Below are 24171 nucleotides of genomic sequence, written 5' to 3'. Positions count from 1 at the left end.
AGTCTTCCCCTGTTTTCTTCTCTTGCACTTCCCTTCACTTATTTCCCCATCGTCTGTTTATTTTCCTTCTTCCTCTCAGACCAAAATTTCAAGTGAAGACATTCTTGGGTACAATCCTAGTGCACAGAAGTCTAGAGTTTTGATATCCCACAGCTCTTGATAGCCCTGTTTTGCTGCTGCCAACCTACTGTTGTAATGTGATTCGCTAAGAGATTTGGCTGTAGGAAGTATCAATGAGAATTATGACAGAATGTGAAGTGCCAGATCTTGACCACCTTGGACCTCAAGCTGAGTTAAGAAACACTGTTCTAAATAAACTAGTTTTTGGCATGCTTTGATTGACCAATATGTCTGGGACCAAATCATGTTCAAATAGTGTCCTAGCTAAACCGTGTTAAAATGGATTAGCTAGTTCAGTGTGTCTACATAGATACTAATACAGACCTCATTGCTGTAACAGGATCCTGGTGCCTTTAAACATTGTTTCCCAGCTTGGTTTGAAGGCTTGCTTGACTGGGCATTGGAGTTAAAGGAGAGAATCTCTCAACCTATTTATCAAAGTGTTGCAACTCCTGTTTTGATGCAGGTGGAACAGAAATATCATCCAGAATGAATATACAGTGGAACCTCATTATAAACACCTTAAGAATGGAGGCTGTTCGTAACCCTGAACAAAACATTCAAAAGTTTACAACTGAACATTGACTTAATACAGCTTTGAAACTTTACTATGCAGAAGAAAAATGCTACTTTTAACCATCTTAATTTAAATGAAACAAGCATAGAAACAGTTTCCTTACCTTGTCAAATCTTTTTTAAACTTTCCTTTTTTTTAGTAGTTTACATATAACACAGTACTGTATTTGCTTTTCATCTATGCTGCTGCCTGATTGCATACTTGCAGTTCCAAATGAGGTGTGTGGTTGACTAATCAGTTCGTAACTTTGGTGTTCATATCTCTGAGGTACTACTATATACTCGGAACCTTACCGAGAAGCATATCTGATTTCATGGCTTTGGCCAGTTTTGTTCTTAAAAAATCTCTTACCAACAAATGAGTAGTTGTTGGAGTCTCTCTCCTCCTCCTTGGGGGAGAGGGAATAAGAACTTATTTTTATGGTGATTCCCTTCAGGTGCTTGAGTAACGTTTCTGCTGTTTACAGCAAATCCCAAATAAAAAACAAGGCAATTGCTGGGGGAAAAAATCCAAGCTGCTATGAGCCCGGGAGCAGTTTAGAGACCATGGCAAGTGTGGTATTGGCTGAACGTTCAGAGAAGATGGGGGTGTGGGATGAGGAAGCTTTCCCTCCTGCTCCTCTCTTTGGGTACAAAAATCTTCCCCTCCTTCCTCTCTCAATGAAAGGGGACTCGCTGCTACCATATGGGTCACATAACTGTGAGACTGGCTCCATTATTGAATGTAATGGTTAAATGAGACCAGGTACAATAGCTGTGGGAAGTCTGTTTACTTATGAAAATCGATAGAACAAATATATTGTTGCTATCACAACAGTAGACTCCATGAGCACTTAATATTTAAAGGGCATGGATTAAAAATCACAAATTTATTTTAAAAAACAACCAGGCTTCTTTATCTCGGTCACAGGTAACACCCTACATCATTTAAAATAGGAAAACACGGACACCTCATTTAAGGTTTGTAAATGGTGCATTATCTTAATTTTAGGTGATGAAATAGACCAACAGTCAATTTCATTTTTCTGTTTCTTTGTTTCATGCATTAGCATTTTTGTGCAATGTTTGTAGAAATAGCAACTCTTGTATAATTTAAAAACAATTTTATGAAAATTATATCAATAGATTCTGAAAAATCTTTTCCCTGCAACCTAAATTCAGTGCTTAAACTTCTTGTGTCTCTTTTATATATCAAACCCAGCAAAATTTAATAAGCAAATTTTAGTTTTGTTTGAGAAGTGGGACCACATAATGCTTTAGTGAATCTTTTGAAAGGGAACCATTTCAGGAATGCAGCAAAAATCAAGGTCACAACAAAAAGCCCATGCATTTCTTTGTTTTTAATTTTATACAAATTCAGAAGGTACTAGATGGGAAACCCAAATGATTTGTATGTATGAAGTTAAAATCATGTAGTTACTTAAATGATCTTGTAGCTAGTTCTGGTTTCAGCTGGAGTGAAATGATTCCTCAGAATGAGGTGACAACATATTGTATCTACCCTGATAAGTCAAGGCTTGAGATTACTAATGGTTAGATTCTCGAAGGAAAGTATGTTTTGAGGAGGGTATCTGTTATTGAAAAGTACCTGCTTAGTTAACTAAGGCGCCAATCCTGCAAACATGTATGCAGGTGAGTAAATGGGACTACTCAAGTGTGCAAAATTACATGTGCAGCTGTTCATAGAACTGGGACCAAAGTAATGAACTCTGTTATGCAGACGAGGAGGAGGAGGGAGAGAGGAATGGGCAAAGACTGGTCAGTCCCTGACGAGAAAGAGGGAGAATATACTGAGAGGTGCAGCTCACGCTTGTTGGAATAGCTTTTCAGTGCAAGAAATGTAGACACAAAATGAAAGGAAGAAAACAGAGTGGGGATATCAAAAGGAAAGCAGGATACTAGCGTCTGCAATTGGAGATACCCACATGTGTACCTGTGCCTGCATGAAGCCTACTGAAGTCAGTGGTGACTCTGCAAGGGCACACAGGTATGCTATCGTGATTTCAGAACTGGGGCCTAGCTTAGAAACATAAACAGTTTATTCTGTCCCTTTTGCTGCATTTCTCTGTAAAACACCCCATAACCATTAAGTCGGCAGAAAAGAGATTATAGTGAAATAGCACTGATGAAGCCTGAGTCAAATTGCTGATTATTATTGGTCATTTAATGGCTCATTTGGAGCAGGTGCTTTTAAAAGCTGGTTTGCCTCAATGGCAGGATTTAAAAAAAAAAAAAAACCCAGATATGAGCTTATTGTTTGGGCAGTATAAGATCAGTTTGGTGCACTGCCATGAAGAAATACCCATCTCAGGGTGGATAGGACAAGAATGACCCAAAATTGCCTTTAGCAGAGCCAGAATCTGAATGTCTGTGGCCTACATGGCAAAGCGAGTGTTGGAATGAATTCTCAGATGTAACAATCAACTACGGCAGTCTGGCTTTCCCAGACCTTTCAGCCCACTGAGAGTCAAAAGCTTTTCAGTGCTGTTGTAGGAGGGATTTTAATCCCAGAACCTTGGGGAGTACACTTCTGGAATTGCTTTGGGTTAGTAGTAATCACATTGGTGCTGTAATCATCCTGGGTTTTATGGCCTTTAAGAGTCAGTGCTGCAGAGGAATTAAGCAATGTAAGCTGGGACCCTAACATCATAGTGACTGATACCCAGGTAAGAGTAACCTGTAAATAAGCAGAGGACCCAGGGACCACGCCTTGGGGAATGAGGCACACATTCTTTCTCTGAGATGATGAAATAGAGTTGATGTAAACAACACGGGTTGTTTCTGGTTTGTTATGTCAGGCTCGCAACAATTAAACGGAGAATCAAGAAAACAAAGTATTTATGGGCTTTCCTCCTGGATGCGGTTCTAGCAGGAGCTGATTCCCCATTGATTGGTTTGTCAAATTACTTTGGATACAGCTTACTTTTCTTTGGTAAATATTATTTCAGCTGCCTTTAAATGTAACCTGCAAGCTCTGTCACTGACCTGCTGTGTGCCCTGAGACAAGTCATTTCACCTCTCTGTGCCTCCGTTTCTCCATCTGTAAAATGGGGGTGATGCTCACCTCCCTTTGGCACTTCTCACAGACAGCTTCCAAAGTCCTTTACAAACACAGTCTAAATGTTATTTATATGATACGTGGATTGAAAGTCTTTCTAGTTTTGATCAGTATGGTATATAGATGAGAGGCCTCTTGTTCCCATGGGTAGGGCACTGGCCTAGCACTCAGGAGATCGGAGTTCCATTTGTGGCTATGCCATGTTACCTGCTGTAGAAGCTCGGGGGAGTCAGTTCTCTGCTTTAGTCTAGCACAAGTTTATTGGGCTTTCTATGGCGTTAAATAAGTGGGTGAATTCTATGGTCTGTGATATACGGGTTGCCAGACTAGATGATCTAATGGTCTCTTTTAGCCTCAACTTTACGAGTCAGTGAAATTTGGTGCTGAATACTAAGCATACAACTTCATTTTCTCTTATCTATCCTCCTTTCCAGGGCCATAGAGGGAGAATCCTGGAGATTTATTATCAGTCAGTAGTCCAATCACACTTCTGCCCTGTGGTGCCAACAGCAGCAATTTTCAATTGATGGAATCATACAGTTCTAGAGGAATGCTAGGAGCCAGTGGAGTTTGGGAAGGGGGAGACATCTAGAACAGAGGTGGGCAAACATTTTGGCCTGAGGGCCACATCAGGGTTCCGAAACTGTATGGAGGGCCGGGTAGGGAAGGCTGTGCCTCCCCAAACAGCCTGGCCTCCACCCCTTCCCATCCCCTGACTGCCCCCCTCAGAACCCCTGACCCATCCAAACCCCCCACTCCTTGTCCCCCTGACCACCCCCGCCTAGGCCCCCCCACCCCTAACCGCCCCCCCAGGACCCACCTCCTATCCTACCCCCAGTCCCCTGACTGTCCCGCCCCCTATCCACACCCCTGCCCCCTCACAGGCCCCCCAGAACTCCCATACCTATCCAACCCCCCCCCCAGGGCCCTCTGCCCCTTATCCAACCCCCTCCTCCCTCACCCCCCCCCCCCCCGCTCCCTGCCCCCTTACCATGCTGCTCAGAGCAGCAGGACTGGCAGCTACGCCACCCGGCCGGAGCCAGCCATGTTGTCCGGAGCACTGGCGGCACGGCGAGCTGAGGCTGCCGGGGAGGGGCCGGGGGCTAGCCTTCCTGGCCAGGAGCTCAAGGGCTGGGCAGGATAGGCCCGCAGGCTATAGTTTGCCCACCTCTGATCTAGAATGAGAGTGTTGAAGTTCTCACTCTATCCTGTTAAAGGGGCAGTGTCAGGGTAAAGATCACTTTAGGAACTTGAGGTTGCTTTTTAACGCACAATACTAAGAACGCTTCTTAGATTTCTGAAACTGAAGGAATTTTCAAAACTCTAACTTTACATCATTTCTGCTATTGACTTTTTGCACGTTCATCACTTTGGCAGGTGACAATAGACTAATTTCACTTTCTCATCCATATGCACTAGCATAATGAGGCATTGTGTTTTAAGTACAAACACTGCTGTGAACTCTTCACTAGTGAAAGCCTAATCTTGGAAACATCTTGCTCGGTCATGGTAATCAGGAAAAGGTTGTCCCTCGGTGACTGCTGTGTAATAAACAAATTAGATACAGTTTATGAACTTTCAGCCCTCTTTAATGGTGCTTTTGCATGTGACCTAAAAACCAAGGTGTGATCGTTTGTGGTCATTAATGATCCAGTAGTGTGTTTTGGAAGAGTGGGTGTGTTTAAATGCAGCAGTATGGCCAAATCCCAACAACAAATTATTCTCCTACCTCTGTTCCTCTATAGCTTCAGTGACGTAAGGGTATTCACAGTAGGAGTGAAAATGTAGTTTTGCTGTGTTCCTCCCCAGAAATGGCTGCATTTCAGTGAGATGTGAAGTCATCCCTTTATATCCATTCTCTGCCCCATACACGCTATGAGGCTTAGTGTTAATAAGCAATTGGAAGTACTTTTGGCACCTTAGAAGCAAAGTTGATAGAGTGCAAAGTGGTAATGTTAAGTGGTTGTGTTGTGATTATTTAATCACATCAGTGGAAGCTTCTCTGATTACTGTACAAGCAGATTAAATTTCTGTAAGGATGACTTTGTGGCCCAAAGCATTGTATTGGTAAATCTGAGTTCATTCCCAGCTCTGTCCAGACTCATGGTGTGACCTTAAGGAAGTCTTTTAACATTTTGTGCCTTTGTTTCCCTGATAATTGGGTGGGGTTAATACTTTCCTGCCTGACAGGGCTCTTGTGAGGCATATTCAACCTCTATAAATGATTACAAGGTCCCTGGAAGGCACTAGAGAAGGGGAAAGAAAGCATCATCACTGTCTGAATTGGGATTTGTGCATCCTGCTTGTAAGAACCTTGACAGTCAAAAGCAGAATAATGTCTTTGCTTTTTTCCCCCCTTTAGGAAAAATTTTGCATCCCACATGAATTACGAAAACCCTCCACCATATCCAGGCCCAGGCCCGACTGCCCCATACCCACCATATACACAACAACCAGGTGGTCCTCCAGGCCCCAACCCATACCCTGGCTACCCACCAGGACCTGCTGGGCCGTATCAACCAGGTCAGCCGGGTTATCAAGGCTATCCACAGTATGGGTGGCAGAATGCGCCTCCACCTCCTGGACCAATGTATGCAGATGGACCTAAAAACACAGGTACGCTAAGCAGCATGGTGCCCTAATAGCATTATACTGCTGCATGCTCTGTTTTGCAAGTTAATTACTTGTTAATGTGCCTTGTGTGTTTGAAATGAATGACTCTGTTCATCCTGGAGTGAGGGTAGGGTGACCAGATGTCCCAATTTTATAGGGACAGTCCTGATTTTTGGGTCTTTTTCTTATATAGGCTCCTATTACCTCCCACCCCCGTTCCGATTTTTCACATTTGCTGTCTGGTCACCCTAAGTGATGGGGGATCGCTATCCTCTGGCCTTCAGGAAGACTGTCTGCCCAGTGTCCATGCTAACAGGGCTAGATGAAGCGGGGAACTGCTGGTTCTGGTTTCAGCTCCAGTGACAGCTCTCGTTTTTCAGGTTCAGTTTGTTTTTGCTACTGTAGCTTCTAATAATTGCTCATTTTCTGACTAGAGACACGTGGAGTGTCCCTGAACAGCCTTCATGGGCGCTCCTGAGGGGACTGCTTACACTAAGCCATTTTCTGCTGAGTTTTAGCCTCCATTCCACCTCTTTTCATTTTTCCTCAGTTAACAGCCATCCAGCCCTAGGCTGAGACTTTTAAAGCCTACGCTAATAATGTAGCTGAATTCGAAGTACCTTAGTCCGAACTTACCGTGGGTCCAGACGCGGCACGGAGGCTCCCCCGTCGATGCCGCGTACTCCTCTCACCGAGCTGGAGTACCGGCATCGACGGCGAGCACTTCCGGGATCGATTTATCGTGTCTTAACCAGACGCGATAAATCGATCCCAGAACATCGATTGCCTGCCGCCGGACCCTCCGGTAAGTGAAGACGTACCCTTAGGGGATTTAGATGCACAGTTCTATTGAAATGATTGGGAGTTATGTATGTAAAATCCCTCAGCAGTTTTGAAAATTTCAGCCCTAGTGTACTCCATGTGGCTTTGGATCCATTTCTAGGCCTTTAATTTTCTTGGGCAGTCACCATTATATTTTTCCAATAATTATGCCTGGGGGAATTCTGCACCACTGCACATGCGCAGAATTTATGTCCACTGCAGATTTCTTTGCTTCCCTGCAGAAAAATTACTTTCTGATGGGGAAGCAAAGGGAAGCCACAAGAGCAGTTATGCAACTCTTCCCAGCAGTATGTTTCTGGTGCCCAGCCAGCAGAGAGGTATATCACTGTGGGGCAGTGGGCAGGACTGGGGAAGACCCGACTGGTGGCTCCTACCCTGCGCCAGACTTAGGGCCCTGGGGTGTTTCTGGGGCAGGCCGTGCCCTTGTGCTGTGTTAGGGTTGGGTGTAGCCTCACCGCCAAGTCCCTGTCCCGGGAGGGAGCTGTACAGTGATCTCCTACCTCTGTGTAGCCAGTGGTCTGTGCTCCCCAATGCCATGCTGGAGCCTCCACATTTATTTGACAAATAAAACTTGCAGAATTTTGCAAAATTTTAAAATATTGTTCGCCGAATTTTTAATTTTTTGGTGCAGAATGTCCTCAGGAGTAAATATTGTATTGAAATGCTTAAAGATGAAGAAACCAGAGAGCTGAATTCCAGGAGTGCAGCACAATTGTTTGTGTCGGAAGTTGGACATTCTTCTCTTGGATGCTCCATTTCCTCTCAACAGCCTGACTCACTAGTCAGTAGTTTCCAGGTTGTGGCACCACAACTGCCTCAGTGTTCACAGGGCTACGGTCAGGGGTATGCAAAGGTCTTCTGGGGGTACATCAACTCATCTAGATATTTGCCTAGTTTACAACAGGCTACATAAAAAGCCAGTCCAAACTAAAATTTCATACAATGACTGGTTTATACTGCTCTATCTACTATACAAATCAAACTCCTGAAGGGTACAGTCGTCTGGAAAGGTTGAGAGCCACTGCTCTAGATCTGCGCTGAGAGGCAGGCCAGCACCCAGTTCTGCTTTCTCCCCACCGAAAAAAAAGAAGGGCTGCCATATCTTCTCTCTCCTTCTAGAGAGGAGGCTGACCTGGGGGCCAGCTCAATTCTTTTCAGCCCAGGGAGCTAGTAGCTATCTTTACAGATTACTCTGGCTGTAGAGAGTATATAAAGAGCTGGGGGCTGAAGGTGAGGATGACCCGCTACTGGAAGGGAGGATGAGAAAGAAGAGCAGGGCTTGCATTGATGGAGGAGTTGAGTGGATATGGGAAATGGGGAAAGAGTGAGGGGCAATAGGGAGAAATGAGAAGGGGAGGGGAGAAGCCAATGCAGGAAGAAAGAAGTGGGCAAGACGAGTGGAGTGGTGGGGGGATGTAGGGAGGGAGGAGAAAGAAGGAAGACAGACTCCCAAAGATCGAGGCACAGATAAAGGATACAGACCCGAAGGCAGTAAATGCTGAATGAAGGAAGGGGAAAGAGATACAAGGACAAACATGAGTGCCACAGCAGCTAGGACAAAGCTCAACTGTCTAATCATTGGCTAGAAAGTTAAATGCCATGATGTTCCAATAAAATAGAGGTAAATAAAGTATGTACATGCTTGAACCATACACAGGCAAGTTCAGCACTGCCTGCTCTGCTGCTTCCTCCTGGAAAGGCTCTTCTGGGACTTGGAAATGTCTCCTACTCCTTCAGCTTTTTCCAGGATGTGAGTGTGTTAACAGGTCCCTTACTAAAAATGGAAATCCTCGTCTGCTACCTGCATGACAGGCTGATCGAGGCAAAACCCTACAAGCTTGGCACTAACTGGTAAAATCTTTTGGAGATTCAGATGTGGTTCCATGAAACAGCTTTTTAAAAACTGCAGGTTAGAACAAGCGAGATCTGAGATAGCCAGTCCTCTGTTGCAATGAGCATCTCCACTGCTAATTAGGATGGAAAGATTGGGCTGAAAACAGACATTGAGCTTGAGGTTTTCCAGCTATAGGATCACAACGTGGAGTGGTGGTGGTGGCGGAAGGGCAGTTTTGTGCTTCTGCAGTGATGGGAAGGGTCAAGAAAACAGAAGACTCCCTTAGGGGAAATGGTGTCTGCTCATCGTTTGCCACGAGAAGATGGGAATATCATAGTCTAATTTCTGTGGAGCAAGCAGTGGGAAACATGGCAAGTGAATGGGAGTTAATGGATATGCTAGTGAAACCAGGAGCATCATTTGAACAAAAAGGTAGCTTGTAAATTTAAATCATGGAAGACTGGTGTCACACTTAGAACAGTTTGGGTGCTATGTAATAACTCAGACCTGCTGACAAGGTATCCAAGCTCAGTTTCCTGAAAAACCTTAAGTTGTAGGTGCTAGAGAGCCTGCTGAATCCAAAGGATGTGCATGTGCTACAGGTCCTAGGTATTGAAGTAAATATTGATGTGCTTAGCTCTGGCCTGGAACACAGAGTGACCTGTGTCACTGAGAGCTGTTGTGGGATTGTTGTGTAGCTTCACTCTAGAGCTGTTTGTGCATCGTACTGTTATTCAGATTGCCATTCCTGTCTTTGGGATCAAATAGAAGTCAAGTTACTGCTTGCATTGCTGTATCCTAGAGATGCTGCTGTAAGTAGCTCAATGCCTATGTGGATTAGTGGATTAATTTTCTCATTAGTGAGACCTACAATTTTACTCAGATAAATGGCCAGTAACATAATTGCCCACGTACTGCAAACTGTTTTGCAACAACCTCTGTTCTGCAAGAGCATAGAGGGTTCTTGTTAGATCCCAACTGCAGTTCTGGGTTCAAAGCTGGGCACAGTACAAGGAGAAGGCAGTTGCTCCCACAAAGAGTGCAGCAAAGAGCAACAGAAAGGGGATGGCTGAAATGGCTCTATCCCAGAAGAGAGGAGGCAAATTCAAGGTGATCTGGGAATGGGGAGAGATTCAGAACTGTCAGAGGAGGAGAGCACTAGGGAATGGAGAGGACTAGGGAATCAATAACGCTTGGATCACTCAGCACCTTCCCAGGGCTGGATTCTCAGTAACTTTGTTTATGCTGATGTAACGAACTCCCCCTCTTTACCGAACTGCCTCATCTCTGTCCCCCTTTATCCCATCGGTTTTATGTTGTTCAGTGCATCCTGACTCGCTGCTGTCCCTTGTGACATGACCACCAGCTCGAAGGATACGTCTATACTACAGAAGGGCATGCGCTTCCCAGGGCGAGTGCTCAGATGCATGCTAGCGCGCCACTCAAGCTAGCATGCTAAAAATAGCAGTGTAGCCAGGGTAGCACGGGTGGTGGTTTGGGCTAGCCACCCAAGTATATATCCAGGGGGTCCAGGCAGCTTTGTGCTCAGGTGACTAGCTGGAGCTGCTGCTAGTACTACTCCCAGCTACACAGGTATTTTTAGCATGCTAGCTCAAGGAGAGCTAGCACCTATCTGTTGAGTTAGGAAGCATGCTCCCAGCTGCAGTATATACGTAGCACAGACAAAGTCTTTGGGCATGGAAACTTACAGAATCTCTTCCATGGGTTCTAACTGCAGTTCTGCTGATCCAGTATTAAACCCTAAGGAGCCTTTGTGTAGACAAGGCTCTGATGACCAGGCCAGTCTATGACACCATTTTGATCAGACTTGCTTATACTACCATTTTAGTCAAGGCTGATGAAAACAGGTTCAGCTTCTGCCCTGTGACTTCCAGCAGTTTTAACTGGAGATATAATTAGTGGGGAAACTTTTCTGTAAATTTCCTAGTGTATATATGGCCAAAGGTTACACACACAAGGAACAAGTGATAAAGGAAGTGACTAAAGAAATGTACAAGTAACACCCTCAGATTCCTCTGAGGAGGAGAGTATTTAAGGACTGGGTTCACAGAAGGAGGAAGTGGGATTAAAGTGACCCATAAAGGCCTGCATGTTGAACCGTCCCTTTCTCTGTCACTGGAAGCAGCAGTCTGCACATAGTGTAGAAAACTCTGATTGCAGTGCAGTCAAGCATGAAAGAGCAGCCATTTCTCTCACATTGTTGCACATTTCAGGATAGTCACCCTTCAGCAAGTGTGTAATTTCAGTTAATAGTGATGAGGTTAAACACATGCACCAAGAGAAGTTACACCTCCTACACAGTTTTCAGATTGGTTTATCATCCTTTGAAAGCATTTTAGTTTCATTTTAAAATAAATCTTTCAAAAGCTCCCCCATCTGCTGACTAGTTCTAGTGAAATAAATCTTATCCTCTTCCCCCTTTCTGTTTTCCATTGTGGATAATTAATGAGTGATTTGAGCAGGAGGACAGGACCTGGGGTCTCCCACTTCCCAGGTGGGTGCCCTAACCACTAGACTACAGAGTCCCCCTCTCTCTGTCTGTCTGTTTCTGTCTCTCTCTAGCCCAATCAGTCTTTAATGATTTATACATAGTGGAACAGCTTCCACAGGAGAGACTGAGGCAGCCCCACATCAGATTACTACCTTAGTGTAAAAGCACCCTCCTGAAGGTGGGAGACTCCTGTTCAAATCCTTTCTCCCCATCTGCTACTGAGGGGGGAATTCCCAAGCACTGGACAGACTATTTCACAATGTATACTGTATGTATAATTTTTTATCTGCCGTATTACTGAGGAATGTTGTGACAGCCATGTGTTATGGTAAAGATGATCTGCATTTCAAAGAATGTTTTTTTCAGGAATTGGCAGTCAAGCAATATTTAAAGACATCATCATTTTGTAAATCAAATTCATTTAGCCAAGTCTCATGACCTTCCTGCAGGATAGTAATAGAAGTAGCCTGGCAACTAGGAAGGTTTTATCTTGGTATTAGACAAAACTGCTGCTTGCACTCTCTGTGGCTGTGACTTGTAGAAGTGAAACTGCTGGCTTAGGGAATAGGAAAATAAACAATGTCTCAACCAAACTAGTCTTATCTCCTATGCCATTGAATGGTTAGTAAGAGACCCTGGAAAACCATTACATTATTGGAAAACCATTACTAAGAAGTCCTTAATATGAGCCCTTAAAGCTGATGTGGTAGGTGGTAATATTATTTGAAGTAGAATTACTTCGGGCTTATATGTAAGAAAAATGAATAGCAAGAATAACAAACCCAAGTGTTATAGTCATGCCTGTGATCAGCAGAGCAAGATTCACACTTTTGCTGTGGACAGAAATTCAGACAATTGTAACCCTGCACAGCCTCTCAGAGCATGGCTACACTGGAAACTTCAAAGCACTGTCGCAGGAACACGAGGGGATTAGCTCCGAGCTCCTTATTTTTCACACCCCTGAGCCAAGGGGGGAGGGATAGCTCAGTGGTTTGAGCATTGGCCTGCTAGACCCTGGGTTGTGAGTTCAATCCTTGAGGGGGCCACTTAGGGATCTGGGGCAAAATCAGTACTTGGTCCTGCTAGTGAAGGCAGGAGGCTGGACTTGATGACCTTTTGGGGTCCCTTCCAGTTCTATGAGATAGGTATATCTCCACTTAGGTATATCTCTCTATATATATAATATATATATGGAGATATACCTAAGTTAGAGCTCTATAAAATGTAAGTATAGACAAGCCCTCAGACATCGCATCCCTGTGACTGACTCATGTTCTGATGGGGATATGTAAGAATTGGGTCGGAAAGCAGAAAGTTGTCTTTCAACATGTAAGAATGCCAATAACATTTTATGGGAACCGGTTGGGACTCCTCAGTAATGTTGACAAGACAGGGATGAAATGTGAACCTTAAAAGGTGAGGTAATGCATGGAGTTAGAGAACTGTTTGCTGGTGAAAATCACTAGGGCCAAAACTTTGCTGCTCTGAAAAAATTCTACCATAGACCTTGCCCATCCCACAGGTACCCATAATTTCATTTCAACAGCTGCTATTCATTAGAGGAAAATACTTTTTCTTCTTGACCTTCACAGCTGATCAGCTTTTACCTTGAAGCATGAAGGATGTTATCCTCTGGGATATCTGATCTAACTTCCTAGCTCAGTGTAGCAGCTTTTGTTACCCTTGTTCACATTTATATCTTGTCCCTCTTCTAAATCCCCCTAGACTGTCTGTCTCAAGGATTTTCCATGGTGGTGAATTCCATGAGCAGTGCAGGTTTCCTTTTGTATTTATAAGGAAACTATGCCACTAGCTACTATAAAGTCATGAGACACTTTGGATAGTTAAAAATAGAAAAACCTGGCTATATCAGTGTGGCTGTATGAGATGCTGTACCAAATTTAGAATGGCTGCCTGGTGCAGAACATAGGCAATGTGTAGTGTGGCTCTTTGAGTCACAGGGTAACTCTTCAGACGGAAACCATTTCCTGAAATTTTCTCTCTCCTACTCCACAATCCTCCCTTTTTCTTATGAATAGCTCAGAGTTAATGGGAGTACAGAAAATAAGAGAAGTCCCTCCACTGATTAGTTAGCAGACATCTGGTCATTACAGCTGATAAATTACAGTTGAAATGTAAAGATATCAGTGTTAGCTTGCTGCAAAAAAATGAGCAGGACCAGCCACAGTACAAAGTGCCATGCTAATTTAGAAAGAACTAGCTGATATTGGCAATTTAATCTGCTGCAGTAACTTGCCTCTTTCAGTACTTAGGGACATACTAGATCAGACCATAGCATACCAGAGTAGAAGAATCAGTGTCCAGCACTGGCCGAAACGTCAGAGGAAAGCAAATAAAGCTCCATAATGAACTTAGCCACGTATGCAATGCTGTACCTAAAGGGTGGGTTTCCTTCCTTATACACTAAAATCAGAGATTTGATTTCCCTTATCTTAGCCTGCATATCTACAAATATTAGTCATGAACTGATCCTGCCCTCCTTTGAATGTCCAGGGATTGCATTTGTCTGGCCAATTGCAGGAGTGAGTGCAGCCTTGCGTTATGCAACTTGAACATTGATCATATGATACGTGTGGCTATATTATATATTCACAGGCAGTAGAGATTGTATTGGATCTAAATGGCCTGCGTTTTCATTTCATCAGGTGCTCTTTTTTTTTTTCCCCCTCGTATTATGGGACAGGATGAAAAGAAGACTGATTCAGTTTAATAATTTTACGCACTCTCGTTTCCTTTCCAGAATAAATAATCATGTCTTCTGAACCTCTTTATGTAAAACCCACCACCCTGTTAATCATATTTGTTGTCCTTTTATGAACCTGTTTGATCTCTGCTATATCTTCTTTTAGATTGTGGCAACTGGAATTGGACTCTGTACTCCAAACTAGCATTTTTCAATAGGTGTCATCTTCTGCACTATATTTTATCCCTTTTTCAATGTCCCTTAGCATCTTATTTGCTTTAACTGCTCCTTCATATCAGACCTTCAAGATCGTGCAACTCCAGAGACAATCATAACTTTAGCAAAAATAAACAAATACTTTATCTCATATTTATCATAGCTAAATGCTTCCTTCCTAACCTCCAATGTGTGTTAATTAGCTGGGGGGTTAGTTTTCCATAGTTACAAACCAAAACCTTTTAATATAATTGGCTAATTTCAATTCACTCAATGAATAATTTTGGTTATTTGTTTGCTAATGAACAATACTTGTCTCAGTACTGGCTTGTGGGGTCACCTGACTATAGAATATTCTTCTATAAGGGACTAGATGGTTGAGAGGCGTGGATATAAAAATAGAAAGCCTTTCATGTTTTTAAAAACAACAAATAACTGGCTCAGAACAATAGTGACTGTAATTTACCATCCAATGGCTGTTTGGTGCGTGTTTGAAATAATCTGATGGTTTATGGACATGTGGACACATCACAGAACTCACTAGGCCAGAGGTGGGCAAACTGGGACCCGTGGGCCACATCCGGCTCACAGGACCGTCCTGCCTGGCCCTTGAGCTCCCAGCCGGGGAGGCTAGCCCCCAGCCCCTCCCCTGCTGTCCCCTCTCTCCTGCAGCCTCAGCTCGCTGTGCTGCCAGCGCTTTGGGTGGCAGGGCTGCGAGCTCCTGCCAGGCAGCACAGCTGCAAGAGCTGCCAGCCTGCTCTGGCGCTCTAGACTGCGCAGTGGCGTGGCTGGCTCCAGCCAGGTGGCGTGGCTACCAGTACTGGTGCTCTGAGTGGCATGGTAAGGGAGCGGGGGGGGGGGGAGATTGGATAAGGGGTAGGAGGCCCGGGGGGGGGGGGGGCAGTCAGGGGATGGGGCGGTTGGATGGGGTGGAGGTTCTGGGGAGGGGTGGTCAGGGGATGGGGAACGAGGGCATTGGATAGGCACTGGATAGTCCCGGGGGACCTGTCAGGGGGCAGGGTTGTGGATAGGGGTTGGGGCAATCAAGGGACAGGGAGCAGGAGGGGTTGGGGGGGGGCGTTAGAGGTGGGGGGTCCCGGGAGGGAGCTGTCGGGGACAAGGAGCAGGGGGGGCTTGGATGGGTCAGGGGTTCGGCAATAGGGGCGAGAAGTGGGAGGGGGCGGATAGGGGCCGGAGGCCAGGCTGTTTGGGGAGGCACAGCCTTCCCTACCCAGCCCTCCATACAGTTTCGGAATCCCGGTGTGGCCCTCGGGCCAAAAAGTTTGCCCACCCCTGCACTAGTCATTGTCACCATTGCTGGCAGTCTCAACAGCAGGGCCAGTGCTTGACTCAGGAGGCCAGTTTTCATGATCCAGAGTGATCTGTCCTGCTCAGAGATGAGGCCCACTGTTATGAGAGAAGTTGACTATCCATGCTGATCTTGTTCTGTAGATAGAGGATTGAAATATCCAGAGCTGTTAATTGCGCACTTTTCACCAGAACTAAACTACTAATCAAACCAACAAAACCTCCACATTGTGAGCAGCTGTTCACTGCATCTCATTGCCAGAAACAACTGGACTTTGCCCCCTTCTCCTATGCTTATGCTATCTTTAATAGTCTCTCAGGAGGCACTGTCTCCGATAGCAAGTGCATTATTATGTAAACCTTCTAAAACATGTGGCTCTTACCAGGAAATACTGAAAAGCTTCTTAATTAGAGCCAGTCATATTGCTTAAAGTTTTAGTGGTTGCATGGCTGAAGAAGGCCCATCTTTAACATTTAAAGGAACTCCAGTTAGTAATTCTCATTGACTGTGTACTACATGCAAATGATAGTAATGAAATAGTTATCACAAAGAGGATTTTCAAAGGTTTTGAGAATTGTCTCTGCTTCAGCGTGTCTTTTCAGTGCCTTGGAGTAATTGGCTTTCCAAGAAGTTGGCTGCATCTCAGCAGTAAGCCCAGGCAGATCAAGATTTAATAAATATTTATCTTAAAATAACTTCTAAAATGCTCTGATTTCCAATTCTTTCCACTGGGGAAATGACTTCCTCCATCTTATGAGATTATGCTTTCCTGTTTCAGACCCTTATTTACAGTTCGATTTAAAGCAAAGTTTAATGTTTTACTCTGTGGTTTGATAGAAGGCTGCTTTTCAGAGGTGCTGAACACCTGCAGCAGTTATTGACTTCAGCAGGAGTTTTGGATGTTCAGCTCTTCTGAAAATCAGGCCCATACCAATAGAATTGGTGGTTGAAGTTTTCCTGGGGGGAAATGTTTAAGCTATAATGATATACTTTGAACTTTAATAGCATGTGCTATCCAAGGATCTCAGTCAACCGAGTAATATAGCTTCCTACAGCCCCTTTGAGATAAGGAAGTATCATTCTGCACAGAAGGAAACTGAAGCATGCAGAGGAAGGTAACACAATGCGTCTGCAGCTGCGCTTGGGAAAGAACTCTGCCTTTGACTTCCCAGTAGTGTGCCGTAGCCATAAGATGATCCTTTGTATTTATCAGCTGTTTGGGATTGGAACAGACTAGTGCCTGGGGATTGGAGGGTAGACCTATTGGAGGGGTGAATCGCAGTGACACTGTCCTTGTGGGAGGCCCTAGCTAGTGCAGAGGGGTACCCACAGAGAACACTCACTTTGCAGTCTTGCACATGCTTTGTTTTTCACATTGCTCTTTTTTTTTTAAATGCATTGAGGTCTTCAGCTCCCCGTGCAAGTTACAGCACTTTTTAGATAATCCGAAAAGTTTTCGGTTTGTCTGGAATGTAGGGTTTTTCTGCAATGCTGGGTAAGATCCTGAAGCCACAAAAGAGAGTAGGGAGGTAATGCTACCAGTCTTGGCATGGGTAATGGGAGATGGTTCCCTTCTCCTTCACAAGTCAGTAATGACTGATAGTTTAGGACAGTAGTCTCCAACCTTTTTACGCCCAATATCACTTTTTGAATCAAAGGGCCACCCAGGATCTGCCCCGCCCTTCTCACTCCATCTTCCCCCCTCCCCCCACTCACTTTCACCAGGCTAGGGTAGGGGGGTTGGGGTTCGGGAGGGGGTGGGATCTGGGCTGGGGCAGAGGGGTTCACAGTGTGGGTGGGAGCTCTTGGCTGAGCCTGGGGTAGGGGATTGGGGTGCAGGAGGAGGTGAGGGGTGCAAGCTCTAGGAGGGGGCTCTGGGCTGAGACAGTGTTTGGGGTGCAGGAGGGTGTACAGGGTGCTGGCTCTGGGAGTGAGGTCAGGTAGGGCTTGGGGTGCAGGAAGTGGTGTGGGGTGCTGACTCCAGGAGGGGGCTCAGGGCTGGGGGTTGGGGTGTGGCCTCCCACCTGGCAGCACTTACCTCTAGTGGCTCCCGGTCGGCGGCAGGCAAGTGAGACTAAGGCAGGCTCCCTGCCTACCCTGGCCCCACACTGCTCCCGGAAGGGGCAAACACGCCCCTGGCGGACACGTGGCTCCACATGCTGCCCCTCTCTGCAAGCACCACCTCCACAGCTCTCCTGGCCAATGGGAGCTGCGGGGGTGGTGCTTGCAGGCAGAGGCAGGAGCAGCAAGCGGAGGGAGACCCCTGCCCCCCCAGGCCGTGGGGCCACGCCGGCCGCTACCAGGAGTGGCATGGGCCGGGGTAGGCAGGGAGTCTGCCGTAGCAGCAGCCACGCTGCGCCGCCGGAGATCACAATTGGCAGGTTGCTGACCACTGGTTTAGGGGCCTATGGGGAATGGAGTTTTTGTGAGTGAAACTAGTTGGCTATACTTTTCACTGACCATTTGCATGCACAAATATTTGAATTACCCAGGCAGTCATGGTAACAGAGCTCCTAAATTAGGCACGTGATTGCATGTACACATTTAAAAATTGAGTTCATACATTGTGTGCTCTGAGTGATTTGGGACCTCAAAAACCTTTTCCTTTCCCTTAAAAATAGTCAGTTTTATTTCCAGCTGGCTTTGACAAGTGTGTCTAATGTGTCAGAGCAGGCTTGCAGGGGACTTTGGGCACACTACAGGCACAGTGTTTGGGTATGTATGTACGTAACCATGAGGTAAGAAGTGTTGAGTGAGATGGGAGCACAGGGGAACGTGACATTCGTGAAAGTGCTGCTGCTGGGGTGTAACGCTACTCCAGCTGAATAACTGGAAAGAAGCCTAAGAGGGGCCAAGCGTAGCTAAGTGTCACACTTCTGTGGCGAGGATTCTGCTCAATCCCACCACTTCAGATATGCCAATTCCAGATCCACACTGCCCAGAGCACTTGTGGGTTGAGGCTTACCACCATTCAGTGTGAGAGCTATAACTTGATGTGCCTGCACTTGTGCTGGAGCACAGCAACCTTTTCTCCCTGCAGTTCACTGCTCAAGCACTGTCTAGAATGGTTCAGAAACACAGTTGTGTTTAAACAAGATCTGGCAAATCTGGTTCTGATATGGCTTAGCCGGCTTCTGTGAATGGGGCTAAACTATGGCCTTGTCTTCACTTACCGGCTGGTCCGGCGGCACGCCATCGATGTTCTGGGATCGGTTTATTGCGTCTGGTTAAGACGCGATAAATCGATCCCGGATCGATCCCGGAAGTGCTCACAGTCGGCGCCGGTACTCCAGCTCGCCGAGAGGAGTACGCGGCGTCGACGGGGGGAGACTTCCGGCCGCGTCTGGACCGCGGTAAGTCCGGACTAAGGTACTTCGAATTCAGCTACGTTATTAACGTAGCTGAATTTGCGTACCTTAGTCCGAAGTCCGGACTAAGTGGGGACCAGCCCTATATAAGAAACAGTTCTTAAAAATAATAATCCACAGTCTTCAAACATGACTATTCACACTCTTGCCCCAGCCATGCTGGTTGGACAAACAGGGTTTGAAACTGGTTTAGCTGGAAATAGATGTAAGTATGGTTTCGAGACAAGTGTAGAGAGGGCTTAAAGCTAGGACCCAATCTGTTGTCTACCTTTAGTGGTAAGGTAGAAATTCAGAAGGTATAACTTTGTATCTTTCTTTGAACTCTGTTATTTCCTTTTGGAATTTGAGAGTCTCTCTGAGACAAGAGAATGCACTTTGGATAATTTGGCTCAGGAATCCAGATTTTTTGCCTACAAACCAGACCTGCAGCCTGCTTCCCCACTGCATAAGTGGCTTGTGCTGCAATCATAGTCACCAGAGGTGGAGAAGACCTATTGGTCCCCTTACTAGTCTCTTCTCCACTTGTCCAATCCAATTTATGTCCCAAATCATGGGGCTTCTACCTCTTTCCATGGGAGGATATTCCACAATCTAGTCCAGGGGTAGGCAACCTATAGCACGCATGCCGAAGGTGGCACGCTAGCTGATTTTCAGTGGCACTCTCACTGCCTGGGTCCTGGCCACCGGTCCGGGGGGCTCTGCATTTTAATTTAATTTTAAATGAAGCTTCTTAAACATTTTAAAAACCTTATTTACTTTACATACATCAATAGTTTAGTTGTATATTATAGACTTATAGAAAGAGACCTTCTAAAAACATTAAAATGTATGACTGGCATGCAAAACCTTAAATTAGAGTGAATAAATGAAGACTTGGTACACCACTTCTGAAAGGTTGCCAACTGCTGATCTAGTCAATACTTGCTGTGAAGAGTTCCTCTTACGAGGGTGTTCAGATTCCTGGCAAACTTCTACTCAGACACCACTGACATAGAGCTTTTGGCCCCTGCGTCATTAAAATCAGTAAACAGGGTTTGTTGCAGTTGCTTCCTTTTGCATTCCTCAAGGAAGGGAGGGGACAAAGATAAAGCACTGGAGTCAGCTGGTACCTATCCAACACATTACATTAAGTTGACCACCTTGACTGGGAGAATAGAATTCATTCACAGTAAGGGTTATACAATCAGGGAACAAGTAATGCAGTTGCTATGAAGTCTGTGGGAAGATTACACAAGCCAGAAGAAATCAGGTTACCATTACTGTACTGTGCATATTATCTGCTGGAGAGGGCAGGCTGTCTTCAGCCTCTGTACTCTCTTCTCCTCCCCTTGTCCCTTATAGAGTGGCAAAACTCCATCTGCCTTGAGTTCGTATAGAAAGAAACCCTTTATTGTCCAGGACGGATATACAAGAATCATGCATGTTTTTCAGTGGACTTTTCTTCCTATTTCTAAAGCATCCCAATAACATCTTCCTAATAGGTATCATTAATATACTAAAATGTTCCTGCTGGCTTGTGATGGATGACATCCTTTCCATTTCCAAAGTGCCATAGATAATCCAGTTTTTAATAGAGATTAATAACTTCTCTATTACCATACAAAATTTAAAACCATTGGCACAGATGAAACAATTCAGTTTTTGGTTGTCATACTCAGATTAAATCTTCCTTTTGTTCATAGATTCCAAGGCTGAAAGGCTGTTGTGATTGTCTAGTCTGACCTCCTGTATAACACAGCCCATAGGACTTCCCTGAATTAATTCCTGTTTGAACTAGAGCAGGTGTTCTGAAAAAAACATTCAGTCTTGGTTTAAAAATTGCTGCTGATGGAGAATCCCACCATAACCCATGGTAAATTGTTCCAGTGGTTAATTAATCTGACTGTTAAATATGTACACCTTATTTCCAGTCTGAATTTTTCTAGCTTCAACTTCCAGCCATTAAATCTTGTCATATCGTTGCCTTTTGTTGATTTCATCCCTTTGAAGCACTCTATAAATTCCTCTCCTACCTTGATGTCTACACCCTTTGCATACTTATGACTGTGCACAATCTCCTCATGTTATTGTCTACCTAAGTAATGTGTGTTTAGTAAGGCTGTCAAGTGATTAAAAAAATTAATCACACTGTTAAACAATAATAGAATACCATTTATTTAAATATTTTGGATGTTTTCCACATTTTCAAATACATCGATTTCAGTTTCAACTCGGAATACAAAGTGTACAGTGCTCACTTTATATTTTTTATTATAAACATTTGCACTGTAAAAATAAAAGAAATAGTATTTTTCAGTTCACTTAATACAAGTACTGTAGTGCAATCTATTTATCATGAAAGTTTAACTTACAAATATAGAATAATGCACAAAAAAGCATTCAAAAATAAAACAATTTAAAACTTTAGAGCCTGTAAGTCCACTCAGTCCTACGTCTTGTTCGGCCAATTGCTCAGATGAACAAGTTTGTTTACATGTGCAGGAGACAATGCTGCCCGCTTCTTGTTTACAGTTTCACCTGAAAGTGAGAACAGATGTTCGCATTGCATTGTTGTAGCCGGTGTCGCAAGATATTTACGTGCCAGATTCATATGTCCCTTCAGGCTTCAACCACCATTCCAGAGGACGTGTCCATGCTGATGACAGGTTCTGCTCGATAACGATCCGAAGCAGAGCAGACCGATGCATGTTCATTTTAATCATCTGAGTCAGATGTCACCAGCAGAAGGTTGATTTTCTTTTTTGGTGGTTCGGGTTCTGTAGTTTCTGCATCGGAGTGTTGCTCTTTTAACACTTCTAAAAGCATGCTCCACACCTCATCCCTCTCAGATTTTGGAAGGCACTTCAGATCCTTAAACCTTGGGTTGAGTGCTGGTAGGTATCTTTAGAAATCTCACATTGGTACCTTCTTTGCATTTTGTCAAATCTGCAATGAAGTGTTCTTAAAATGAACAACATGCTGGGTCATCATTTGAGACTGCTATAACATGAAATATATGGCAGAACGCGGGTAAAATGCAGAGCAGGAGACATACGATTCTCCCCCAAGGAGTTCAGACTCAAATTTAATGCATTATTTTTGTAACGAGAGTCAGCAGCTTGGAAGCATGTCCTCTGGAATGATGGCCAAAGCATGAAGGGGGATACGGATGTTTAGCATATCTGGCACGTAAATACCTTGCAATGCCAGCTACAAAAGTGCCATGCGAATGCCTGTTCTCACTTTCAGGTGACACTGTAAACAAGAAGCAGGCAGCATTATTAAATGTAAATGTAATCAAACTTGTTTGTCTTAACGATTGGCTGAACAAGAAGTAGGACTGAGTGGACTTGTAGGCTCTGAAGTTTTACATTGTTTTGTTTTTGAGTGCAGTTCTGTCACAAAAAATGTACATTTGTACGTTGCACTTTCATGATAGAGATTGCATTACAGTACTTGTATGAGGTGAATTTAAAAATACTATTTTGTTATTTTTACAGTGCAAATATTTGTAATAAAAATAATTTAAAGTGAGCACTGTACACTTTGTATTCTGTGTTGTAATTAAAATCAATACATTTGAAAATGTAGAAAAACATCCAAAATATTTAATAAATTTCAATTGGTATTCTATTTAACAGTGCGATTAAAACGGTTATTAATGGTGATTAATTTTTTTGAGTTAATCACATGAGTTAACTGTGATTAATCGACAGCCCTAGTGTATAGATTGTAACCTTCAGAAGCAAATCCTTTCCAGTCCCTTAGTCACTTGGGTTTGACATCTCCTAATTCACCCCAACACATTGTATTTGTTGTACTCAATGCAGAGAATTGAACTTGACGACCTCTGTTCTGCCTCACCAGAGCCAGGTAGGCTTTGTCTACAGTAGAGAGAGTAGACACATAAACCTGACCTTAAACCCTACCTTTTTCTAGTCAAAGCAAGGCCGTGGAGAGGGTCTGTCACCTCTCTGCTCCACCCCCCAATGTGAAGCCCCACAGGTATTTTAGGAGTTCTGGCTGTCTTTATTCGATTGAAGGCTTCTATCTTACTAGCTGGCCTCTCTGACTTATGGGGCTCTCTTGCCATTACTGGAGAACTGTGACTCTCAGCAGCTGCAATGGCTTATATGTAGAGCGATACTTGGTTCTTTTTACCTGCTACCAGGGAGTCTAGGTCTGTTCTGGATCTGTTTGCAGCTTTACATCTGACCTGACATCCCAGTGTCTTCAGACCTAATTCAGGGAAGGTTTTAGATCTACTTTACAGTTTCTATCGTAGTTGGATGTGTACCTTGGAACACAAATAAACATAGTGCCGGGGTACACATTCTCCTACTCCCCTAGAAGGAGCTCAGGGTTATCCAAACACCATTTAATTCTTTTTAAAAGACAAAAATCCTGCAAAATGTGAAGATTTGAGCTTTTCATCAAATTGCCAAGTTTTTAGTGTATCTCTCACAAGATGTAAACCAAATATCTATCTACCCATTGTCTCGCAGATGTGTGAGAGGCACCATATAGCATTGGACTATATCCTTCTTGTTTCTATGTCCTTTCTATATTTTTGTGTTGTCATGCCTGGTATGTTGGCGAATAGAAAGATAGCACTGGTGGGAGAACCTTTTCCCTATGATTAAAGTTTAACTTGAACTGAGGGGTCAGATTCAATGTGTGTCTAGCTTCGGTTCTAAAAAACAGCTTCCTTAGAAGAACTCATCCCAGTGGCAATCCTCATTAAGCTATCTTCTGGGCCAAGCCCAATTCCTCCTAATTTTACTCTTAGCGGGACATTAACTCCCTCACCTCTTGGGAACCTCTTTGGAGCATTGAAGCAGGTTGTAACTTCAGCAGGAGAGACTATGTAAGTGGTGCTGCTCCGCCTTTCTCAGTCTGCAGGCAAAACAAAAAATACTCAGTGGCCTCATCTGCTTTTTTCGGGCTTGTAATTCCTCCTCCCCCCACATAAAATTACAGGAATTGCAGTGATTAGCTTTAATGCCTTAGATAGCTATAGGAGGGAAGAGTCACTTTAA

The 24171-nt window shown here is 44.3% G+C and overlaps 1 protein-coding gene across 1 annotated transcript in view; it reads left to right on the top strand.

Annotated features, from left to right (window-relative positions):
* Positions 1-24171, top strand: part of CYSTM1 (cysteine rich transmembrane module containing 1) — a 44899-nt gene that overhangs the window by 4160 nt on the left and 16568 nt on the right. Inside the window, exon 2 of the mRNA XM_065555853.1 lies at positions 6117-6370. Within this exon, the coding sequence (XP_065411925.1) occupies positions 6117-6370 (254 nt within the window). The remainder of the gene's footprint in view (positions 1-6116; positions 6371-24171) is intronic.

The sequence above is a fragment of the Chrysemys picta genome, chromosome 8 (assembly GCF_011386835.1).
Source record: "Chrysemys picta bellii isolate R12L10 chromosome 8, ASM1138683v2, whole genome shotgun sequence".
Classification (NCBI taxonomy): Eukaryota; Metazoa; Chordata; order Testudines; family Emydidae; genus Chrysemys; species Chrysemys picta.
Note: the sequence above shows the minus strand (reverse complement) of the source record. Positions and strands in the feature narration are given on the sequence as shown.